Source organism: Takifugu rubripes, unplaced genomic scaffold (genome assembly GCF_901000725.2).
Source record: "Takifugu rubripes unplaced genomic scaffold, fTakRub1.2, whole genome shotgun sequence".
NCBI lineage: Eukaryota > Metazoa > Chordata > Actinopteri > Tetraodontiformes > Tetraodontidae > Takifugu > Takifugu rubripes.
Window position 1 is genome coordinate 10,495 of NW_021821665.1, and position 24,546 is coordinate 35,040.

Sequence of the window (24,546 nt, forward strand, 5' to 3'; positions counted from 1 at the left end):
GTGATGTTGTATAAACATAAAATGCTGGAAGAAAAAAACTGAGCTCAACTGGCTTTTACCACTTTAAATTGAATAATGTCGACTAAAGAGGGAGAGCAGAGACGTGTTGATCAGTTATTAAAAGCTTATGAAGCACAATATTATTTATTTTGTTCATTGCCAAACTGGCCCAGAGTTGTAATAACAAGCATAATAGATCACATCATTGACACAAACTGCTGCCATTTTAGTAACTACCAGTGAGTAAATAAACAGACCCAAAGCTGCTGATGCGACTGGTTCATTCGTGCATCACAGGCACCAGTTTTTCTGCTTCAAAATGCACCGACACACAGTGAAAATACACTTTCACAAACCAAATATTTCAGAAGCAGAATGTCCTGTTTTCAAGGTCTTTTAGCTGATTATCAATGCATCACCAATACCGTTACCATGGTTTCAGAGGCGACAAAAGATTTAATTGCTGATTTGTTTACATGTCGGTCACTGAAAAAGCTTCTTTTCACAGATCCACAAGAGGGAAAGGGAGCAGGATTCATCGTTCCAGCTCTTTTCTGCATTGAAGTTCTTTATATCAACACAGTTTTCGTCTTTCCCGCCGTTCGGCTCCTTTGAACTCCAGTAACTGGAGAAAAAGAAGACTTGTGTCAGAAAACAACCAAAGTTAGTCCTCTTATCAAAGACAGTAACCTTGTAGACATCGCCGTCCCGTCCACCCTTTCCATTCCACGACCCCTCGTTGGTCACGTCGGTCAAGCCGATCCACATGTACTTCTGGAACCGGTTGGCAAAAGCCTTGTTTCCAACACAAACCATCAAAAAGGTGATTAAATTAAACTCTCTGGTGAATATTTGGTCCTGCTCTTGTGAACTGTGATACCTGCTCTGATTCGCTGCTGTTGATGATCAGCAGGTCTGCACCTTTCTGACGACAGTCGCTTCTGCTCTGATCCCAGGTTTTCTTGGTGGAGGAAACTTGGTAGAGACTTCCGCTGAATACACCCATCCTTTTCCAGCGGGGCAGGAAACAGAAAAAACGAAACGCAAATGCATAAACTGTTCTTCTCCGCATCAGGGGTCTTCGGCCCAGTTCTACAAGGGCTCTCATCCAGCCAGGTTTTCTGTCCACCCAGGTAGACACCTGCTTTGACCTGAGGTTCCAGTGCCCTCGGTAAAAACTGGGCAGGAGGGAAAACCTGGCTGGATTCGAAGCCTTGTCGGACTGGGTCGATGACCCTTGTTTTCCAGAATGATCAAGGCACCAGAATCATACCAGGATTATTCAGAGATCTCTTCAGGTTAGCTCTCTCCTCAGTCAATCTTTCCAAACTGGCAATTGAATCTAAAAAAAAACCAACAACAAAATTATTTAAACTATTTAAAATGCACTTCTGCAGCGTATTTTAGAGGAAATCATGCGATGAAGGTAAAATCCATCAGAACTCATTTACCCTGAAGCTTTTTCTGGACTTCCTGTGCGGCTGTGCTCAGCTCTTTCACTCGCTGTTGCAGCTGGTCCTTCTCTTGGGTACGTTGAATGTAATTAGTCTGTATTTGATCCTTTTCTTTAACCAGGTTATCATTACTGGTCTGTATTTGATCCTTTTCTTTAACCAGTTTATCATAACTGGTCTGTAACTGGTAGATCTGTCTCGTCAGGTTACCTTCTAACTGGTGTCTTTCCCTGATGAGGTCATTGTGACCGGTCTGTAACTGGTAGATCTGTCTCGTCAGGTTACCTTCTAACTGGTGTCTTTCCCTGATGAGGTCATTGTGACTGGTCTGTAACTGGTCTCTCTCCTGCTTCAGGCTCTTGTGACCGGTCTGTATTTGATCCTTTTCTTCAGCCAGGTTATCATAACTGGTCTGTATTTGATCATTTTCCTTAACCAGTTTATCATAACTAGTCTGTAACTGGTAGATCTGTCTCGTCAGGTTACCTTCTAACTGGTGTCTTTCCCTGATGAGGTCATTGTGACCGGTCTGTAACTGGTAGATCTGTCTCGTCAGGTTACCTTCTAACTGGTGTCTTTCCCTGATGAGGTCATTGTGACTGGTCTGTAACTGGTCTCTCTCCTGCTTCAGGCTGTTGTGACCGGTCTGTATTTGATCCTTTTCTTCAGCCAGGTTATCATAACTGGTCTGTATTTGATCCTTTTCTTTAACCAGGTTATCATAACTGGTCTGTATTTGATCCTTTTCTTTAACCAGGTTATCATAACTGGTCTGTATTTGATCCTTTTCTTAACCAGCCTTATGTAACTTGATTGCAGTTGGTCCAGTTCTTTGGTGACATTGTTGTAACCAGTCTGCAACTGGTCTCTTTGTTTAGTCAGGTTTTCTAACCAGTTCTGGCTGGTGTTAAGGTGGTTGTAACTGGTCTGCAGGTGGTCATTGTCTTTAGTCAGTTTGTTGTTCCTCTTTTGTAACTGGTCTCTCTCTGTAATGAGGTTGTTGTAACTGGTCTGCAGCTGCTCCTTTTCCTTCATCAAATTGTTGTAACTAGTCTGTAACTTCCCCGTCTGCTTCGTCAGGTTATCCCTTAACTGGTATTTCTCTGCGATGGCATGTGTATAACTGGTCTGTATCTGGTCTCTCTCTTTAGTCATGTTGTAGCTGGTCTGTAACAGGGTCATCTCCACTTCTCTGTTAGCTTTGCGCCGCTGTTAACTGTTTAAAACATCAACAGTGAGGATTAGAATCGGCTTCAAGATTCTGTGGCTGGTTTAAATGCCCATACTCACAGATAGAACTCAGAGTTTCAAACCGAATCAAAAGTCCAATAAAAGGAGGAGGAGGAGGAGGAAGAGCAGGCAGAAAAAACACAGCACATCTGGAAGAAGATTTCTTTACTTTTCCATCACCTGAAGGCAAAGCAGTGAATAACCACGTTCATACCAAAACGCCATCCCTCAAAATTACTCCTCGCTCAGGTTCTGTAAATAATAATAATGTCATTACCTGCTACATTGATGACTTTACTGTCTGCACCAAATTTGATCAGAGAGTCACAGGAGTCTTCCTTTTTGTGGAAATTTTTTCATCCTTAACATAGAAAACCATCGCCATATTTCAAACGTATGGATGAGATGACGGTCTTGTTGAAAGTGAAGTTTTCCGTTTGTTTCCTCCCTTATGATCTAGCTGGAGCATCTCTCCTCCCCTCCTTCCTTATTTAAGTTTTGTTTTTGCACTAATGCTTAATAAGTAAAATCCAACAAAACCTGCAAAGCTCTGCAAAAGAATGATGATGTGCATTTTCACACAGCAGAGCGGCTGGGCTCTTCTTTGGCCCTTTTATTTTAAATCTCTCCATATCTACGCCAGGTAGCTACGACCTAGTTTGAGGATCACAGCAGCTCCAGTTTAACGCATATTATGATGTCAAGAAAGAGGTTTTGACTGGCAATTAGGAAGGTGAACATATCCAATTATCTTTTGATGTTATACTATTGTAATGCTTGAAGAATAATTGCCCCCCTTCCGCGGTTGATTTATTAAACCGCCGAGAGAATTTGGTGCTGACTTTTCCTTATTTCTGCTTCTACTGTCTCTCAATCATACAGCACCTGGTGAACCTTCTGGAAGTTCTGGAAGCAGTTTGTAACAATGTTACCTTTGCAATTTAACACAGTTAACCCCTCCAGATAAAAATGTGATCTGAAACTTACTGAATTGATGTGAACTGAAGGCTTTTTTGGTCATCATGTTCTCAATGAAGCAACAGTTCAGGACTAATAATTGAGGAAACATGCGGGTTCAATGATCAAGTCAAAGGTTCTTGACCTTCTTATTGAGAACCTCAGTGGTTAAGACCACTGACCTTGATGCACTCCCAAAGCCCGCTAAAGTAAATGACTGACACTAAGTTTCATGTAAAATGCCTAGAAAAGTTAAATAGCAACAGAAAATAAAGATGAGTTTGTTAAGGCAGAAGCTGGACGGGACACTGAACCCACAATGCAGCCCACAACCAGAAAAGTCATTTTCCAAAAAGGTTTATTCAAAATACAAGCAAAACTTGCAGATGTAGCCCAAACGAGAGCAGGCTGGATCCAGGAAACGAGGCTGAGCGTGGCAGCTGAGGCTGGAAGCAAAAACAAATGGAAACAGGGTATCCAAACGTTTGCTTTCGAGCACACTAGCCGGTACCCAATTACCACTCAGCGTTTAAGAGAACTGGCAGCGCATGAGAGGACGAGCTGGAGATAAATACAGCCGCTCCTGATGAGCTGACAAGCAGCAGGTGAGGAACTCCAGAGGGGTCGGAGAAACCTGCCTGCCACCCCCAGCCTGCACAGATGAGGGAAAAGACAAAAAAAGACAGGGCAGGGGAATAAAAACAAATCTAACCTCCCCATCCTAACAGAATTATCTTCTGCAGGTATCATGAGCTGGCCAAAGAGGTGTAGAGTCCACTGGTGGAAAGTAAAGAAAGCTCCTCGCCGTGCATGGGAAGCAATGGCTGAAAAAGGCTGGACCGGCAGACATCCCAGAGGCCCTGATCGTTGCACACCACGGGGACAGAGAGCACAAGAGCGTCAGAAGCCTGGACAACCAGCTCCACGCCAGGATCTCAAGGAGCAAAGAGGCCCCTGACACAATCCAGCACATAACAGCAGTTTGTTCGATGCCACATCCAAGTGGCTGGCACAGTTCAGGAACATCTGCACCCTGTTTGGACTGGACTGTCTGAGGTCAAAGGCCAAAGGGGGGGTCCTGAGCATTTGGGGTTCCAGCGAACCCCAGGAACAACAAATGGATAGTTCTGTGCGGTTCCACTGCTGTTGACTGAAATCAGTGTAAACGCTGGTTCAATGTGTTTATTTGCTTTAACTATTGAAAGATTACAGATTGTACCAGGAACACAATATTGCAGTGCAGTATAAAGGGCACGGCTCACAAGAAAAAAGTAATCCATCACCACCATATTTATCATTTCTGGTTTCAAGGCAGTTGATGGGCCGGTGGGAAAACAAGAAAACAATATATGTAATAAACCCTCAAAGGAGACAGAGAGAAATCACCTGTGATGAATGACATGTGGGACAAAGACACCAGGACAAGAAGGGTTCTAATGGATCCGTCAGAAGGCATAAACTGCCGATAAAAACGGGTTCATGAGAACACGCAGACCCACTTATACTGATCATTTATGTTTTATGGAAATATCCTCTTTTCGCACATATAGAAATTTCTCAATTCACAGACTAAATCGTTCCATCCTTTCTTGCCGTCTCTGTCAAGGTGTTCTGCACAATCTTCTTGATTGCCCTTGTGATTGTTGGGCTCACCCAGGCTCCAGTAAAAGAGTAAAAAAAAAAAAAAAATACATTTTTAATTGTATAAGACCAGCTAGAATTCATTTGTTGGGAACATGAATTTCATTCCAGAAGGAGCGCAGCACCTTTCAGTTAATGGTGTTCCATCCACCCAGCGCCACGTCCTTTCACTTTCCTGCTCCACCAATCCTATCCATAAGTTCATCTTGAAATTCTCCAGAAAAGCCTTGATGGTGGAGAGAAACCTTGCACCCAATCGGGACTGACTCTGCCCCCCCCCCCCCCCAGATCCATACCCCGTCACCCACCTGTTCTGCTCTGCTGTTGATGATGGCCAGATCTGCCCCTCCTGCAGGCAGTACTCTCTGCTGAGGTGCCACGTGTTTTTCACAGAGGATATGTAATACAAGCTTTTTTGGAAATGGAACCATCCTCGTTGGAAATAGGGATCTGTCGTGATGAACGTCACAAAATATAGGGAGAGGAAACAGGGACAGGTCAGAGAAGCAGAGCGACAGCGAACAAGATGAAACTTCTTGATGAAATCACTCCATTTGCCCCCCACCACCCACCACCCATCTATATTCTGCGCCCCCGTCTCTCTTCATGAAACTGGCCCTTTACTCAACTATGAGTGTTGCGCAATGGTCATCGGGCATTTGAAAGTTCCTGTCATGACTGATATTAAGACACCCTCACACCATATTTGTGCTTAATACTTAGAAACAATCAAGCGTCGGCTGAGTCGATGGAATGGAAATGGCGATCAGACCTGAGCGGCCAGACCGGTGGCCACACCGATTCTGGACGTCTGAGGCTTCTCTGACTTTAAACTTACCAAGTTATCAAACGTATTACTCTCTTCAGCTGTCCCATTTGGTGCTTCACTGTCTGAAAAAGCACAAATACTTTTATTAGACTTTGCAGAGGAATTATAATTATATTCAACGGACAATGGCTCCGGCTGAGCTGGAAACATTGTTTAGATCTTCAAAATTTAGGTTTTAATAGGAAATCATCAAGATTTTCTTCCTAAGAAATGTTTCTTGGTTTGTAACAGCAAAAAACAAGCATAACATTTTTTTGTCAAGATAGTAAACTTGGGGTGGAAAAAAACAAAAAAACTAGAAGGACTCACAAATGATGAGGCGCAGGCAGATGTTGAGAGCAGCTTGGAGCACACAGGAGCCCAAAGCTCACGCCAATCACCCGATGGAGGTTTCTACCTGAGTTCGAGCAAAAATAAGCAAAGTGGTGACATTTTTACAGAACATGTGTCTCAATGTGCACCGCGCAACAGCAACAAGAAAAAACACCGCGGAAGAAGAAAGTAAAAAATGAAATTAATCCTACACGAGAAAACGCTGTTGGTTCATCAGAAGTTTCAGCCTAACTTTAAAAGTGTGTCTCACCAGTCATCTTCACGTCCGCTGCTGTGCTGGGAGTCCTTATTCTGGCATCACCAGCATCGTTGCTGACTGTATCTTAACACCAGGCGCGTGATGTTATCGATGACGTAGTCTCGCAACAGCAATTTACAGAATTCTAAATAAAATAACGGCGACCAAGTGATATGAAAGCTATCATATCACGGAATTTGTCAAAATAGCTGTTCACACGCATAGGTTGCATCCCCAAAACAATCACACTTTGTCTGCGACACCACATGTAATGATGTTAAACTATGTGGTCATATTTTCCAATATAGTCACTCCCAACAGTCCAGACTGACACAAAATGCAGCGTGTTTGCATGTAAAACGCAGCTGCAGGTTTTACATAATGTGGCCAGCAGGTGGTGTCGTGAGCATATGATGCTGCAGGTCTGTCTTACTCGGTGAGACGCGCCTGACTGATAGTCCTCGGGCTCCGCCTAGCGGGATGATATGGTACTGCACGCTGCATTGACGCACAGTTCAACTCGAGTAAAATACTCCCCCCTCCCCCACCCCTATTACAGCATTACAGGTCATAAATCTATTGTTTTAGAGGAGAAAAACTGTTTTCAACAGATTCTTGCCTTTCTAAAAGCGGAGGGCTGGAGCGACAGCTGTGGTGGTCGCGAAAAATAGCAGCATCGGGAGAATTAAGATTAAGATTAAGATGGACTTTATTCATCCCCGTGGGGAAATTGAATTATAGTAGCAGCGAATGCAGAGTAAAGAGACAGAAAAAAAAATAATACAGATAGATTAGAATGTTATAAGCATATATACAGCATATATTATAAGCATATATATATATACATAATATAATATATACATATTATAAGCATATATACATAAATATAGAATAATTAGAAATAAAATTACAACACATAAACATTACACAATTATTGTTGAGTTGGTTTGAGTGAATTGTACAGTTTAATGGCGGACGGCAGGAATGACTTCCTGTACCGTTCCTTGGAGCAGCGAGGCTGCAGGAGTCTGTTGCTGAAGCTGCTCCTCAGTTTGTCCACTGTGTTATGGAGGGGGTGGGAGGGACTGTCCATGATTGTCCGCAGTTTTAACACCATCCTGTCCCTCACCACCTCGTCCAAGTTATCAAGTCTACAGCCAACAACAGACCCTGCCTTTTTGATGAGTTTGTTGAGTCTGTTGGCATCCTTTGCTTTAATGCCTGCACCCCAGCACACTGCAGCAAAGAAGATGGTGCTAGCCATAACAGACTGGTAGAACATCTGGAGCATCCTGCTGCAAACACTGAAGGACCTGAGTCTCCTGAGGAAATAGTCTGGAATAGGACGTGAAGCCGAACAGGACGTGAAGATATCTGCAATTCCTGAGGGGTTCTGAGCATTTGGGGTTCCAGCGAACCCCAGGAACAACAAATGGATAGTTCTGTGCGGTTCCAATGCTGTTGACTGAAATCAGTGTAAACGCTGGTTCAATGTGTTTATTTGCTTTAACTATTGAAAGATTACAGATTGTACCAGGAACACAATATTGCAGTGCAGTATAAAGGGCACGGCTCACAAGAAAAAAGTAATCCATCACACCAATATTTATCATTTCTGGTTTCAAGGGAGTTGATGGGCCGGTGGGAAAACAAGAAAACAATATATGTAATAAAACCCTCAAAGGAGACAGAGAGAAATCACCTGTGATGAATGACATGTGGGACAAAGACACCAGGACAAGAAGGGTTCTAATGGATCCGTCAGAAGGCATAAACTGCCGATAAAACGGGTTTATGAGAACACGCAGACCCACTTATAGTGTTCATTTATGTTCTATGGAAATATCCTCTTTTCGCACATATAGAAATTTCTAAATTCACAGACTAATCGTTCCATCCTTTGTTCTGTCTTTCAACTTGTTCTACACATTGTTCTTGTTTGCCCTCGTAATTGTTGGGCTCACCCAGGCTCCAGAAGCTAAAAGAGTAAAAAAAAAAAAAAAAGAATACATTTTCAATTGTATAAGACCAGCTAGAATTCATTTGTTAGGAACATGAATTTCATTCCAGAAGGAGCGCAGCACCTTTCAGTTAATGGTGTTCCATCCACCCAGCGCCACGTCCTTTCACTTCTGCTCCATCATCAGTCCGATCCATAAGGTCATCTTGAAATTCTCCAGAAAAGCCTTGATGGTGGAGAGAAACCATCATGGCTGAGTTCTCCTTGCACCCAATCGGGACTGACTCTGCCCCCCCCTCCCAGACCCACCTGTTCCGCTCTGCTGTTGATGACGGCCAGATCTGCCCCCTCCTGCAGGCAGTACTCTCTGCTGAGGTGCCACGTGTTTTTCACAGAGGATATGTAATACAAGCTTTTTTGGAAATGGAACCATCCTTGTTGGAAATAGGGATCTGTCGTGATGAACGTCACAAAATATAGGGAGAGGAAACAGGGACAGGTCAGAGAAGCAGAGCGACAGTTCAGAGAGAGGAAGCTAAGCGAACAAGATGAAACTTCCTGATGAAATCACTCTGTTTGCCCCCCCACCACCCACCACCCATCCATATTCTGCGCCCCCATCTCTCATTTGTAAAGGCCAGTCCTGTATCCTTGCTAGAGCGGATAACCAAGTGCTTTCTGGTGTTTTTGCCAGCCTTATTTTCTCTCCTGCCAGCCTTCCCGTCTCTCTTCATGAAACTGGCCCTTTACACAACTATGAGTGTTGCGCAATGGTCATCGGGCATTTGAAAGTTCCTGTCATGAGACACCCTCACACCATATTTGTGTTTAACACTTAGAAAGAATCAAGCATCGGCTGAGTCGATGGAATGGAAATGGCGATCAGACCTGAGCGGTCAGACCAGTGGCCACACCGATTCTGGACGTCTGAGGCTTCTCTGACTTTAAACTTACCAAGTTTATCAAACGTATTTCTCTCTTCAGCTGTCCCATTTGGTGCTTCACTGTCTGAAAAAGCACAAATACTTTTATTAGACTTTGCAGAGGAATTATAATTATATTCAACGGACAATGGCTCCGGCTGAGCTGGAAACATTGTTTAGATCTTCAGAATTTATGATTTTAACAGGAAATCATCAAGATTCTCTTCCTAAGAAAAGCAAAAAACTAACAGCAAAAAACAAGCATAACATTTTTTGTCTAGATAGTAAACTTGGGGTGGAAAAAAACAAAAAACTAGAAGGACTCACAAATGATGAGGCGCAGGCAGATGTTGAGAGCAGCTTGGAGCACACACAGGAGCCCAAAGCTCACGCCAATCACCCGATGGAGGTTTCTACTGAGTTCGAGCAAAAAATAAGCAAAGTGGTGACATTTTACAGAACATGTGTCTCAATGTGCACCGCGCAACAGCAACAAGAAAGAAAACACCGCTGAAGAGGAAAGTAAAAGAATGAAATTAATCCTACACGAGAAAACGCTGTTGGTTCATCAGAAGTTTCAGCCTAACTTTAAAAGTGTTTTGAACTGTGTCTCACCAGTCATCTTCACGTCCGCTGCTGTGCTGGGAGTCCTTATTCTGGCATCACCAGCATCGTTGCTGACTGTATCTTAACACCACGCGTGATGTCATCGATGACGTAGTCTCGCAACAGCAATACACAGAATTCTAAATAAAATAACGGCGACCAAGTGATATGAATAAAATATCAAAATAGAATGTTCAAAATCAAAATAGCTGTTCACACGCATAGGTTGCATCCCCAAAACAATCACACTTTGTTTGCGACACCACATGTAATGATGTTAAACTATGTGGTCATATTTTTCCAATATAGTCACTCCCAACAGTCCAGACTGACACAAATTGTTTGAAACTAACGCTGTGCCGTGTTCACTGTTTACCTTCCTGTTTGGCTGTAAATGTGCGTGCCGAGACCCCCAAACCCAAGAGTTCACCATCCGATCTCTGCTCCTCAGCATCGGATGAATGGAGGGAGAGTTACTACTGGCGTGTACAAGAGACCTGATCGATAACAAGATATTAAATTCATAAGAACTTCTTTAAAATACTTGTGGACCAAATACTTCCACCCCTGTGCTCCCCCTAAAGCCACAGAAATCCCAGATAACTGCACACCCTCTGGTACGCACAGGCGATGCTCTGCCTCACTCGTGGTTACTCCTCCTGCCCGTATGTCCACCATGGGACCCCGTTTCTGGAACGCACTCCCCAAGGATATCCTGACTGTGACACCTCCACCCACCTTCAATTCATCTAAACAGGTGGCCTTTAGAGCACGAATCTTAAACCTTCATCTTTTTATGCTGAAATTTGGGCCGTTTAAACAGAAATGGTGTGATCAACATAGCATTTAGTGGATTCCCGCAGTAGTCACCAAACACATGGATCTGCCGGGCGACATTGTTTAACATCCTAATATTTACACTGCTAACTGAGCCACGCTGGGCGTTGCTTCAACAGGATGTACCATCCGAAAGTGCACTTAAGGAAAATGCCAAATGCAGGGCGTCTAAAAGGCGTCACACAAGCCGTCAAACAGCTGACACATAGACACATAGACGAAAAAGAAGTGATACTGTAATGTAATTCAATCATTATCATTTTATAACGCAATTCCTATATTAGCAAGGACCTCTTTAGTGTTCTAGGACATAAAATACACTGCTGAAAAGGTGAAGTTCTTACTCTCCGATGGAAGACGAGGATTGTTCGGGCTCCTCTGTGACGGTACTGTTCCTCAGTGCTGCGATTCCATCTGAAAAGATAAAGATGTGAAGAGCAGCTAAAAGAACACATCAACAAATCATCATTGCAGCTCCAATCAATGGCAGAGCCAAGAACAAACACGCCTTACAATCAAAAAGCAAGTTTTAAAAGCTCATAGAAACACATCGGACCAACAATTATCAACTACTAATTGGAGCATGGCAGTAGGCTGACAGAGGGCCTCATTCAAACAAAGACATTCTCAGTTCTGCCAAAAGTGCTGACTGTTCAGTGGAAAGGCCCAAAAAAGGAGAGAGAACATCTAACCTCAACAAAGATAGTAAAGAGGAAATACACTGAATGTTTAAAGTTGTGAAATTTGCCCTTTCACCACTGCTAACCCACAACGAGCAGAATAATCGGTCATCTCTGATCGTATCTTGTTGTTAAAAATCCTTTCTCAATATTATGGAAGCAGCAGTTGGCAGAAACCTTCATAGAATAATCAGAAATTGTAACAAAAAAAACAGAAAAAAACAGGAAGGGAGAGTGATGGCTCCCACCATTCTGTGACTCTTCGATCATTTCCTCTTTAAGATATTCGAGGAGGCCATCAAAGATTTCCAGGAGGTTCTTGATTGAATCCTTATCCCCCCGGATGACATTTTCACCTGTAACCATGCAGACATCTGTTATATTTACCACTCAACAAAAATAGAAGACAAAATATTCACTTTTCACTCAGAAACACATGTATGCCAAGTAAAGTCCTTATTTCTTAAGTAGATCACGGTACCTGTAATGTGCGAGAGGCTGATCTGAAGGTAATCCAGGGACAGTGAATCAATCACTGACTGAACGTTATGGATATCATCCTCCTGACTTCCTGCCGCTGCGATATAATCTAAGCACAAACAAACACACCACTACGGATAACAGAACACATAAAACCATTCAAGAAACCACTGATCCAAACACATGGCACACATTTAAACACTTCAGCTCTAATTGCTTGCAATCACAACGCCGTTCATATTAAACAGCTCATGCCTGCATTGCTAACTACAGCAACACCACAAGTTCTGTCAACTCCAGAACCCCATATCATTAACCTTTGACCCTTGGTGGTGTGGATGGGAGTTGAGAAACTGGTCAAGAATACACACATGGTATATAATCCCAATGTATCCGGGATTAAGCAGGAAAATCACAAATGCTTGTTATGACAAAAATACTCTACATATTACTGCATCACGTGACTAAAACAAGCTCTTCAGGCTGTTTACCTGGAACCTTTTCCCCCAGAATGTTCTCGTAAAGAGCAATGAACACATCTGCATCACAGTCCGTCAGCTTCCTCACCCTGGGGTTTGTGTGACACTGGCGGAGCAGATTATTTGCCACATCGATCCAGTCTGCAGAAAACAAAAAAGTCAAGGGAGTCCTTCCGGTCACTGCGGGAGTCATTTTTCCTCTCACCGAACAGCGACCGTAAACAGTGGAACCAAAAGAACGGCGTCAATAATTAACAGCAAGTTTTGGTCGTAAACTACATGGTAGTAATGGCTTAATGTTACTACAAACTACAGGCAATGGTACAGACTAGTTTAAATGCCATAAATCCCCTCCAGCTTTTTCCCCGAAACTTTCATCGGTAGTATGAAAATACTCAGGCATGGTGCTAATTTAGGAAGAAAGTACGTCTCTAAATGACAAAAACTGGAGACTGATGACTTAATCGTGTTTTAGATGTTAACGGTTAAATAAGACAAGTCCAAACTTTGACCATAAATGACAACGGGGAAGTAGCCGAAAGCAGGAAGCTAACGTTAGCGTCAATTAACCATACGTGTCGTTAGCCTTGAATGCACCGGACCACCGAATCCCAACTTACCTCTCTCTCCCCTCTCTCTGGGTTCCCATGAAACAGTTGGGAAAATGCGACGGCCGTGTGCTCAAAATCCACGACAGACAGACCTCATGAAGCCAAAAGCTCCCAAGTGTTCATGAATAGCTCCGGGTCGGTGACGGTGTTGTGGTTTTCACTGACTGACCAGGAACTCTCCGCCTGTGGCGATCCGGCAAGATCGTCAACCAGCCGAGCCTTTGAAGCGTTGTACCCGAGGCTAGCTCTATGCCAGAACTAATTGCCTTTTTAAGAATTAGCTAACATTCCACATAATATACAACACGACTCCAGTTCAATAATCAACGCATTTCGAGGTAATATAACTGCAAACATGCAGTCAATATACTGGTAATGGGGCGAACGGTGAGACAGGGAAGAGTCCAAAAATACGGCTCACCAAAAAGATGGGAAATTCCCATCAGCGCTGCTAACTCTGGTTTAAAATGGACGTCTTGTCTGATTGGATGCAACACTTCTTCTTTGCTGTGAATCTCTCTTTTTGTTTGTTTGCCTCCCCTGCTGGTTACTTGGTGGTACTGTCTGCGAGGTAAAATCGTGGATCCCGATAAAGTTCGCGTACACATTACGCAGTATTAATACGAGATTAAATAGCATTGTAGGATGTTTTAGGATGCGTGCCCAGTGGCTTTTGATCATTGGAAGATCAAAGTTCTTTTGAATCTGAAAAATCGCCAAATGTATCAGTGTTGTATCATAGTCCTGAAACAAGCATCCAATTGTTTCATGATTCCATTTCCATTTTTTTTTTACAGATATTTTCATTTTAAATGTTACAGCGTAACAATGTGTGAGGTGAAGTATTTGTTAGTGGTGAACTGTTTCTCATGAAGCAGAAGTGAAAATATAAATCACTGTAGCCCTTTGCAACAATGTAGTTTTATTTGACATAATTGAAACGCCGGTCTAGACAACCACATCTTGTGTGACTCATCAAAAACAACTGATTTCTCGAGTGGGAGAAGGGTTGCAGCATCAAATCACACAAAAAAAGACTTTCACTTTGCTATTGAAAACCTGCGGTGGTTACCCGTATTGGCCCGAATATAAGACGGTGTTTTTTGCGTTGAAATAAGACTGAAAAAGTGGGGGTCGTCTTACATTCGCGGTCTAGACATTATACCCATTCACAACGCTAGATGGCGCCAGATATCTTTAAAACGAATGCTGAACTTAACGTCTCAGGCCAAAGCGAACCCCTGTCACGAAGAAGAAAACTAAAAATAGCGGTAGCACGAAGAAGAAAAATAAAAAATAGCGAGAAGAAAATAAGAGAAGAGATAACAGAAAATATAGAAATGTAGCGACAATCTGGAGAAAAGTGGGTCGAAGATATAATCATTTGTTTCAGATGTACTGTAATTATTTTCTGTATAAAAATTAAATTTGGTGTTCAAAAAGTCGTTTTTCAAACTTGAGTCTTGAAAAAGGGGGGTCGTCTTATAATCAGGGTCGTCTTATATTCGGGCTAGCGTGAAGTAATACAATGCAATGGATGTTTTTTTAAAACCTGATGATTCATATACCGGTACGTCTCAGGACAGATCTGCATACAAATACAACTTAGACAGGATCTTGGCCTGCTTGTCCTCCAGCACTTTCGGGGGTGTCTCACACCTGGACCCCGGGATCTCCAGTCCATACTCAGTGCAGATGCTCCAGTACACCAGGGGTCACCAACCTTTTTGAAACCAAGAGCTACCGCTTGACACACTCCTCTAAAATAAATGGATCGTGTGTATCAATAACTTAGAATGGGTAACAGAAAAGATCAATATTCAACGCTATTATTATTAATCTCAGCAATTGTTCAGATGATCACTTCCACATTTGATCAGAAAAAAAATGTCGAGTTTTCACCAGACCCTTTCAACCATAAGAAACTAAACCATTTTAACAATTCATAAACTATGTTGAACCATGTTTTTAAAAGTTATGCAACATTTAAAAAAAAAATTAACCTTCATATTGAATAAATCTTAACTGAACAAATCTACTGCAATTCTGCTCAAAATCTGTTACATTTTATAAACACATTTTTTAGCTCCTGGGCCTTCTCTGACTGTAGAATGCTTCCCGGTGGGTAGTTAGCATTAGCATTGTAGTTTCATGACGCGTAGTGAAGCGTCTCTCCACATTGTGCTTCACTGTCATCACAGTCGCCCCACAGACGCAACATACACACCTTCCTTTCACAGTAGTAAAAAATTACTCTTCCTCCCATTCACTTTGAAAATGATAAATTTACTGTCTTCTTTTTGCCATGTTTTTGGGGTAGAAAATTGCCCTCCACTCACCATCTTCACTGCCCGCTAGTTTATTCTCCACAAGAGCAAAGGTTCTTTCATGCGCACAATACTGACCTTTGAACTACGTCAGAGTTCACGTCACTTTATTTTATTTTTATTTATTTTTAAGACATTGTCATTTTAAAATCTATGTAAATGCAGGTGTGATTTTAAAAAAATTCTTAGACACACCTCACTTGTGAGTTTTGCTATTTTTAGAACAGGCTTGCGGGCGACTCATGTGGTCATTGCGGGCGACTTGGTGCCCACGGGCACTGTGTTGCTGACTCCTGCTGTACACTAGGCCAGCCACCTGGTTATGCCGCTCCATGTATGCCTTGCCTGCTAGCATCTTGCACCCTGCTGTGATGTGCTGGACTGTCTCAGGGGCGTCTCCACACAGCCTACACCTGGGGTCTTGTCTGGTATGGTAGACCCTGGCCTCTCTTGCTCTGGTGCTCAGGGCCTGTTCTTGTGCAGCCATGAGTAGTGCCTCTGTGCTGTCTTTCAGTCCGGCCTTTTCTAGGCACTGGTAGGTTTTCTCAATATCAGCCACTTCCTCAATTTGTCGGTGGTACATTCATTGGCTTATCCTTCCATGATAGCCCCTCGGGTTCCTCCTCCTTGGTGGGCTTTTGTTGCCTGAGGCATTCACTCAGCAGTGGGTCAGTGGGGGCCATCTTCTTGATGTACTCTCGGAGGCTTGTTGTTTCCTCCTGGACAGTAGTTCGGACACTTACTAGTCCTCAGCCCCCTTCCTTCTCTTTGTGTACAGCCTCAGGACACTGGACTTAGGATGAAACCCTCCATGCATGGTAAGGAGCTTCCTTGTTTTGATGTCAGTGGCTTGTATCTCTTCCAGTGGCCAGGGTGTTATGCCAGCAGGGCGTAAGTGTTAATGGCAGGGCGTAAGTGTTAATGGCCTGGATCTTGTGCTTACCATTCAGCTGACTTTTCAGCACCTGTCTTAACCTCTGCAGGTATTTAGCTGTGGCTAACCTCCTAACTTCCTCCTCATGGTTACCAGTTACCTGGGGGATCCCCAGGTATTTATAGCTTTCCTGCACATCTGTGACGTTCCCTTCAGGTAGTTTAATCCCATCAGTTGTGATCAACTTTCCTCTTCTAGATGTCCACATTTATCTAGTCCTAATGACATCCCGATGTCTTTGCTATAGATCCCAGTGAGGTGAATCAGGGTCAATGTCACGTTCGTTCTTGGCACACAGCTTGGTGTCATCCATGTAGAGGAGGTGGCTGATGGTTGTTCCACTTCAGAACCCAAAGCCACTCTTTGTGATGATCTGGCTGAGGGGGTTTAAGCCGATGCAGAACAGCAGGGGGGCACAGGACATCTCCTTGATATATGCCGCATCTGATGCTCACCCGCACAATTGGCTTTCCAAGCTATCCCAAGTGATAGCAACCTCAGGAAGAAAGAACATGAGAAGCTGGAGAAATTTGTATTTTCTTGTATCCGTCCAGCTGCAGATGTCCTGAAACACTTACACAAAATGCATTTTTCACAGGCGTGTGGCTGTAAATAAGAGGAACCGTCACTTCTGCTAGTTATATTTTCATACCTTCATATCTATCGTTGCAATCTATTTTCTTAACCACTTGTTTCCTGTTTTCGGGGTCACGGAGAAAGTTCACATATGCTCTGAACGTGTTCTGGCACTTGTGATGCTAAAAAAAAAACCTGAATTCAACTGCTGTCTTTTACCACTTTAAATTGAATAATGTCGACTAAAGAGGGAGAGCAGAGACGTGTTGATCAGTTATTAAAAGCTTATGAAGCACACTATTTTTTTTTGTTCATTGCCAAACTGGTCCAGAGCTGTAATAACAAGCGTAATAGATCACGTCATTGACACAAAGCTGCTGCTATTTTAGTAACTACCAGTGAGTAAATAAACAGACCCAAAGCTGCTGATGCGACTGGTTCATTCGTGCATCACAGGCACCAGTTTTCCTGCTTCAAAATGCACCGACACACAGTGAAAATACACTTTCACAAACCAAATATTATATAAACCAGAAGCAGAATGTCCTGTTTTCAAGGTCTTTTAGCTGATTATCAATGCATCACCAACACCGTTACCATGGTTTCAGAGGCGACAAAAGATTTAATTGCTGATTTGATTACATGTCGGTCACTGATAAAGCTTCTTTTCACAGATCCACAAGAGGGAAAGAGAGCAGGATTCATCGTTCCAGCTCTTTTCTGCATTGAAGTTCTTTATATCACCACAGTTTTCGCCTTTCCCGCCGTTCGGCTCCTTTGAACTCCAGTAACTGGAGAAAAAGAAGACTTGTGTCAGAAAACAACCAAAGTTAGTCCTCTTATCAAAGACAGTAACCTTGTAGACATCGCCGTCCCGTCCACCCATTTCCACGACCCCTCGTTGGTCACGTCGGTCAAGCCGATCCACATGTACTTCTGGAACCGGTTGGCAAAAGCCTTGTTTCCAACACAAACCATCAAAAAGGTGATTAAATTAAACTCTCTGGTGAATATTTGGTCCTGCTCTTGTGAACTGTGATACCTGCTCTTCTTTGCTGTTGATGATCAGCAGGTCTGCACCTTTCTGACGACAGTCGCTTCTGCTCTGATTCCAGGTTTTCTTGGTGGAGGAAACTTGGTAGAGACTTCCGCTGAAATACACCCATTCTTTTCCAGCGGGGCAGGAAACACACATGGAAAAATCATATAAATTGTTTCAATAAGTCAGAGTCTCATCTGTGAGAAATGAGAACTCTGTGGAGGAGAAACTTCAGAATAAACCTTCATCGTTGAAAATTTGAGGGTGTAGAGATTAAATTAGCAAAGTACACATATGGAGAAGTTTTCAGGTTGTTTTTTTTTTGAGTCTTTGGCACTTATCAGAATCTCTGAAAAATGACCTTTCTTCAGTTACCTCGTAACATTTTTTGTAATTCGTCGGTGTCTTTGCTGAGGTTGTTGAAGCGCTGTTGGACCTCCCTGTTTTGGGTCAGTAGCTGACTCGTCATGTTGGTGTAGATGGTGACCAGTCGAGCCAGTTGCTTTTCTGAGCTGTGCTTTGTATCTGTGACACATTCCCGATGAAACATTACTCCATTTGCTGCCATCGCTGACATCAAAATGAAAAGATAATCGTTGGCGAAGTAAACAACCAGACGTTTGTGGAGAAAGTATAATAATTTACACAGGAAACCCATAGTTGTGAGGCCAACCACCAAGAGAAGGCAGATCAGGGCCAGAAGTGCAGCAGCTCGGCGCGGCCTTTTGTCCGAACGTTGATCATTTTCAGCAACTGAAATGCAAAAAATACATTATAAAAAGTTTCATTTTCTGCATCAGTCCAAATGTCATTAACGTTTTCGTGCTTTCATTCATTTAGGTGTCTCTTCTGCTATATCTAGGATGTGTTTTAACCTTTATCTGCACAAGCCAACACAACGATTAGAATATTTCCTGGGATTAAATTTCATCCTGAAGCCAAATTTTCCAAGATTTCTGTCCTTTTGTTTTACAAACATGATGTTAAGACTCAGAACTAGTTTCTCTTTTAGCAATTCTTGTATTTTAACTGCGACAATCATCACAACACATCTTTCTCTGTGTTGGTTACCTGAAAACGAGGCTTGTGGGGTCTTTACCTCCTGATTGGAATCCTTGTACACATGTCCACAACACTGACGACAACGCTCCATCCTGTCTGGGTGACCTGCTGGTCTCTCTACGTTCGCATAGAGGTCAAAGTCATCAATCATGTCCATCTGTTCTGATGGTCCTGCTGCAGATGTCTTGAAACACTTACACAGCATTCATCTTTAACACTTGTCTGGTTTTAAATAAGAGGAACTGTCACTTCTGCTATCACTAAACGTGATGTTGTATAAACATAAAATGCTGGAAGAAAAAAACTGAGCTCAACTGGCTTTTACCACTTTAAATTGAATAATGTCGACTAAAGAGGGAGAGCAGAGACGTGTTGATCAGTTATTAAAAGCTTATGAAGCAATATTATTTATTTTGTTCATTGCCAAACTGGCCCAGAGTTGTAATAACAAGCATAATAGATCACATCATTGACAAAGCTGCTGCCATTTTAGTAACTACCAGTGAGTAAATAAACAGACCCAAAGCTGCTGATGCGACTGGTTCATTCGTGCATCACAGGCACCAGTTTTCCTGCTTCAAAATGCACCGACACACAGTGAAAATACACTTTCACAAACCAAATATTTCAGAAGCAGAATGTCCTGTTTTCAAGGTCTTTTAGCTGATTATCAATGCATCACCAATACCGTTACCATGGTTTCAGAGGCGACAAAAGATTTAATTGCTGATTTGTTTACATGTCGGTCACTGAAAAAGCTTCTTTTCACAGATCCACAAGAGGGAAAGGGAGCAGGATTCATCGTTCCAGCTCTTTTCTGCATTGAAGTTCTTTATATCAACACAGTTTTCCTTTCCCGCCGTTCGGCTCCTTTGAACTCCAGTAACTGGAGAAAAAGAAGACTTGTGTCAGAAAACAACCAAAGTTAGTCCTCTTATCAAAGACAGTAACCTTGTAGACATCGCCGTCCCGTCCACCCATTTCCACGACCCCTCGTTGGTCACGTCGGTCAAGCCGATCCACATGTACTTCTGGAACCGGTTGGCAAAAGCCTTGTTTCCAACACAAACCATCAAAAAGGTGATTAAATTAAACTCTCTGGTGAATATTTGGTCCTGCTCTTGTGAACTGTGATACCTGCTCTTCTTCGCTGTTGATGATCAGCAGGTCTGCACCTTTCTGACGACAGTCGCTTCTGCTCTGATCCCAGGTTTTCTTGGTGGAGGAAACTTGGTAGAGACTTCCGCTGAAATACACCCATCCTTTTCCAGCGGGGCAGGAAACAGAAAAACGAAACGCAAATGCATAAACTGTTCTTCCGCATCAGGGGTCTTCGGCCCAGTTCTACAAGGGCTCTCATCCAGCCAGGTTTTCTGTCCACCCAGGTAGACACCTGCTTTGACCTGAGGTTCCAGTGCCCTCGGTAAAAACTGGGCAGGAGGGAAAACCTGGCTGGATTCGAAGCCTTGTCGGACTGGGTCGATGACCCTTGTTTTCCAGAATGATCAAGGCACCAGAATCATACCAGGATTATTCAGAGATCTCTTCAGGTTAGCTCTCTCCTCAGTCAATCTTTCCAAACTGGCAATTGAATCTAAAAAAAAACCAACAACAAACAAATTATTTAAACTATTTAAAATGCACTTCTGCAGCGTATTTTAGAGGAAATCATGCGATGAAGGTAAAATCCATCAGAACTCATTTACCCTGAAGCTTTTTCTGGACTTCCTGTGCGGCTGTGCTCAGCTCTTTCACTCGCTGTTGCAGCTGGTCCTTCTCTTGGGTACGTTGAATGTAATTAGTCTGTATTTGATCCTTTTCTTTAACCAGGTTATCATTACTGGTCTGTATTTGATCCTTTTCTTTAACCAGTTTATCATAACTGGTCTGTAACTGGTAGATCTGTCTCGTCAGGTTACCTTCTAACTGGTGTCTTTCCCTGATGAGGTCATTGTGACCGGTCTGTAACTGGTAGATCTGTCTCGTCAGGTTACCTTCTAACTGGTGTCTTTCCCTGATGAGGTCATTGTGACTGGTCTGTAACTGGTCTCTCTCCTGCTTCAGGCTCTTGTGACCGGTCTGTATTTGATCCTTTTCTTCAGCCAGGTTATCATAACTGGTCTGTATTTGATCATTTTCCTTAACCAGTTTATCATAACTAGTCTGTAACTGGTAGATCTGTCTCGTCAGGTTACCTTCTAACTGGTGTCTTTCCCTGATGAGGTCATTGTGACCGGTCTGTAACTGGTAGATCTGTCTCGTCAGGTTACCTTCTAACTGGTGTCTTTCCCTGATGAGGTCATTGTGACTGGTCTGTAACTGGTCTCTCTCCTGCTTCAGGCTGTTGTGACCGGTCTGTATTTGATCCTTTTCTTCAGCCAGGTTATCATAACTGGTCTGTATTTGATCCTTTTCTTTAACCAGGTTATCATAACTGGTCTGTATTTGATCCTTTTCTTTAACCAGGTTATCATAACTGGTCTGTATTTGATCCTTTTCTTTAACCAGCCTTATGTAACTTGATTGCAGTTGGTCCAGTTCTTTGGTGACATTGTTGTAACCAGTCTGCAACTGGTCTCTTTGTTTAGTCAGGTTTTCTAACCAGTTCTGGCTGGTGTTAAGGTGGTTGTAACTGGTCTGCAGGTGGTCATTGTCTTTAGTCAGTTTGTTGTTCCTCTTTTGTAACTGGTCTCTCTCTGTAATGAGGTTGTTGTAACTGGTCTGCAGCTGCTCCTTTTCCTTCATCAAATTGTTGTAACTAGTCTGTAACTTCCCCGTCTGCTTCGTCAGGTTATCCCTTAACTGGTATTTCTCTGCGATGGCATGTGTATAACTGGTCTGTATCTGGTCTCTCTCTTTAGTCATGTTGTAGCTGGTCTGTAACAGGGTCATCTCCACTTCTCTGTTAGCTTTGCCGCTGTTAACTGTTTAAAACATCAACAGTGAGGATTAGAATCGGCTTCAAGATTCTGTGGCTGGTTTAAATGCCCATACTCACAGATAGAACTCAGAGTTTCAAACCGAATCAAAAGTCCAATAAAAAGGAGGAGGAGGAGGAGGAAGAGCAGGCAGAAAAACAACACAGCACATCTGGAAGAAGATTTCTTTACTTTTCCATCACCTGAAGGTAAAGCAGTGAATAACCACATTCATACCAAAACGCCATCCCTCAAAATTACTCCTCGCTCAGGTTCTGTAAATAATAATAATAATGTCATTACCTGCTACATTGATGACTTTACTGTCTGCACCAAATTTGATCAGAGAGTCACAGGAGTCTTCCTTTGTTGTGGAAATTTTTTCATCCTTAACATAGAAAACCATCGCCATATTTCAAACGTATGGATGAGATGACGGTCTTGTTGAAAGTGAAGTTTTCCGTTTGTTCCTCCCTTATGATCTAGCTGGAGCATCTCTCTCCTCCCCTCCTTCCTTATTTAAGTTTTGTTTTTGCACTAATGCTTAATAAGTAAAATCCAACAAAACCTGCAAAGCTCTGCAAAAAAAACTGATGTGTGCATTTTCACAGCAGAGCGGCTGGGCTCTTCTTTGGCCCTTTTATTTTTAAATCTCTCCATATCTACGCCAGGTAGCTACGACCTAGTTTGAGGATCACAGCAGCTCCAGTTTAACGCATATTATGATGTCAAGAAAGAGGTTTTGACTGGCAATTAGGAAGGTGAACATATCCAATTATCTTTTGATGTTATACTATTGTAATGCTTGAAGAATAATTGCCCCCCTTCCGCGGTTGATTTATTAAACCGCCGAGAGAATTTGGTGCTGACTTTTTCCTTATTTCTGCTTCTACTGTCTCTCAATCATACAGCACCTGGTGAACCTTCTGGAAGTTCTGGAAGCAGTTTGTAACAATGTTACCTTTGCAATTTAACACAGTTAACCCCTCCAGATAAAAAATGTGATCTGAAACTTACTGAATTGATGTGAACTGAAGGCTTTTTTGGTCATCATGTTCTCAATGAAGCAACAGTTCAGGACTAAATAATTGAGGAAACATGCGGGTTCAATGATCAGTCAAAGGTTCTTGACCTTCTTATTGAGAACCTCATGGTTAAGACCACTGACCTTGATGCACTCCCAAAGCCCGTCTAAAGTAAATGACTGACACTAAGGTTCATGTAAAATGCCTAGGAAAGTGAATAGCGAACAGAAATAAAGATGAGTTTGTTAAGGCAGAAGCTGGACGGGACACTGAACCCACAATGCAGTCCCACAACCAGAAAGTCCTTTTTCCAAAAGGTTTATTCAAAATACAAGCAAAAACTTGCAGATTTAGCCCAAACGAGAGCAGGCTGGATCCAGGAAACGAGCTGAGCGTGGCAGCTGAGGCTGGAAGCAAAACAAATGAAAAAGGAATCCAAACGTTTGCTTCTCTCATAAGAACGAGCACACTAGCCGGTACCCAATTACCACTCAGCGTTTAAGAGACGAACTGGCAGCGCATGAGAGGACGAGCTGGAGATAAATACAGCCGCTCCTGATGAGCTGACAAGCAGCAGGTGAGGAACTCCAGAGGGGTCGGAGAAACCTGCCTGCCACCCCCAGCCTGCACAGATGAGGGAAAAGACAAAAAAGACAGGGCAGGGGAATAAAAACAAATCTAACCTCCCCATCCTAACAGAATTATCTTCTGCAGGTATATAAGCTGGCCAAAAGAGGTGTAGAGTCCACTGTGGAAAGTAAAGAAAGCTCCTCGCCGTGCATGGGAAGCAATGGCTTGAAAAAGGCTGGACCGGCAGACATCCCAGAGGCCCCTGATCATTGCACCACGGGGACAGAGAGCACAAGAGTGTCAGAAGCCTGGACAACCAGCTCCACGCCAGGATCTCAAGGAGCAAAGAGGCCCCTGACACAATCCAGCACATACAGCAGTTTGTTCGATGCCACATCCAAGTGGCTGGCCACAGTTCAGGAACATCTGCACCCTGTTTGGACTGGACTGTCTGAGGTCAAAGGCCAAAGGGGGGTGGACAAGAGGCAGAAGAGGGCTGGAGCGACAGCTGTGGCGGGCGCGAAAAAAATAGCAACATCGGGAGAATAGGACGTGAAGCCGAACAGGACGTGAAGATATCTGCAATTCCTGAGGGGTCCTGAGCATTTGGGGTTCCAGCGAACCCCAAGAAACAACAAATGGATAGTTCTGTGCGGTTCAATGCTGTTGACTGAAATCAGTGTAAACGCTGGTTCACTGTGTTTATTTGCTTTAACTATTGAAAGATTACAGATTGTACCAGGAACACAATATTGCAGTGCCAGTATAAAGGGCACGGCTCACAAGAAAAAGTAATCCATCACCACCATATTTATCATTTCTGGTTTCAAGGCAGTT

At 43.0% G+C, this 24,546-nt stretch overlaps 1 protein-coding gene and 2 long non-coding RNA genes across 5 annotated transcripts; all 3 read right to left on the reverse strand.

The window, feature by feature from the left end:
- Positions 1–110: 110 nt before the first annotated feature.
- Positions 111–19,591, reverse strand: LOC115248742 (CD209 antigen-like protein 2). Of its 3 annotated transcripts, none has more exons than XM_029832535.1 (6): positions 19,234–19,591; positions 18,780–18,887; positions 18,510–18,659; positions 18,138–18,262; positions 17,952–18,052; positions 111–625 (listed from the first exon to the last, which is right to left on the reverse strand). In XM_029832535.1, the coding sequence occupies exons 2-6, from the start codon at positions 18,790–18,792 to the stop codon at positions 484–486; spliced, it is 531 nt and encodes a 176-aa protein (XP_029688395.1). In that variant the 5' UTR covers positions 18,793–18,887; positions 19,234–19,591; the 3' UTR covers positions 111–483. The 3 variants fall into 3 exon arrangements, with proteins under 3 accessions (XP_029688395.1, XP_029688393.1, XP_029688394.1); XM_029832533.1 differs by having other exon boundaries at positions 19,206–19,591; XM_029832534.1 differs by lacking the exon at positions 111–625 and adding an exon at positions 17,401–17,886 and having other exon boundaries at positions 19,206–19,591.
- Positions 901–1,524, reverse strand: LOC115248750 (uncharacterized). The gene is made up of 3 exons (XR_003887494.1): positions 1,452–1,524; positions 1,274–1,342; positions 901–1,007 (listed from the first exon to the last, which is right to left on the reverse strand). It is a non-coding gene; the product is annotated as an uncharacterized lncRNA (long non-coding RNA).
- LOC115248747 (uncharacterized) lies at positions 8,160–10,668 on the reverse strand. Its single transcript, XR_003887488.1, has 7 exons — positions 10,548–10,668; positions 10,181–10,311; positions 9,893–9,978; positions 9,597–9,650; positions 8,952–9,094; positions 8,767–8,868; positions 8,160–8,660 (listed from the first exon to the last, which is right to left on the reverse strand). It is a non-coding gene; the product is annotated as an uncharacterized lncRNA (long non-coding RNA).
- Positions 19,592–24,546: the final 4,955 nt, after the last annotated feature.

Excerpts from the sequence above, each read along its gene's own strand:
- LOC115248742 (XM_029832533.1), bottom strand. The coding sequence starts at position 19,401 with ATGCTGTGTAAGTGTTTCAAGACATCTGCAGCAGGACCATCAGAACAG. Across the intron at positions 18,053-18,137 it reads TCAACAGCAAAGAAGAGCAG|GCTTTTGCCAACCGGTTCCA; the intron begins GTATCACAGTTC and ends GTTGGAAACAAG. Across the intron at positions 626-17,951 it reads GGGACGGCGATGTCTACAAG|TTACTGGAGTTCAAAGGAGC; the intron begins GTTACTGTCTTT and ends CTTTTTCTCCAG.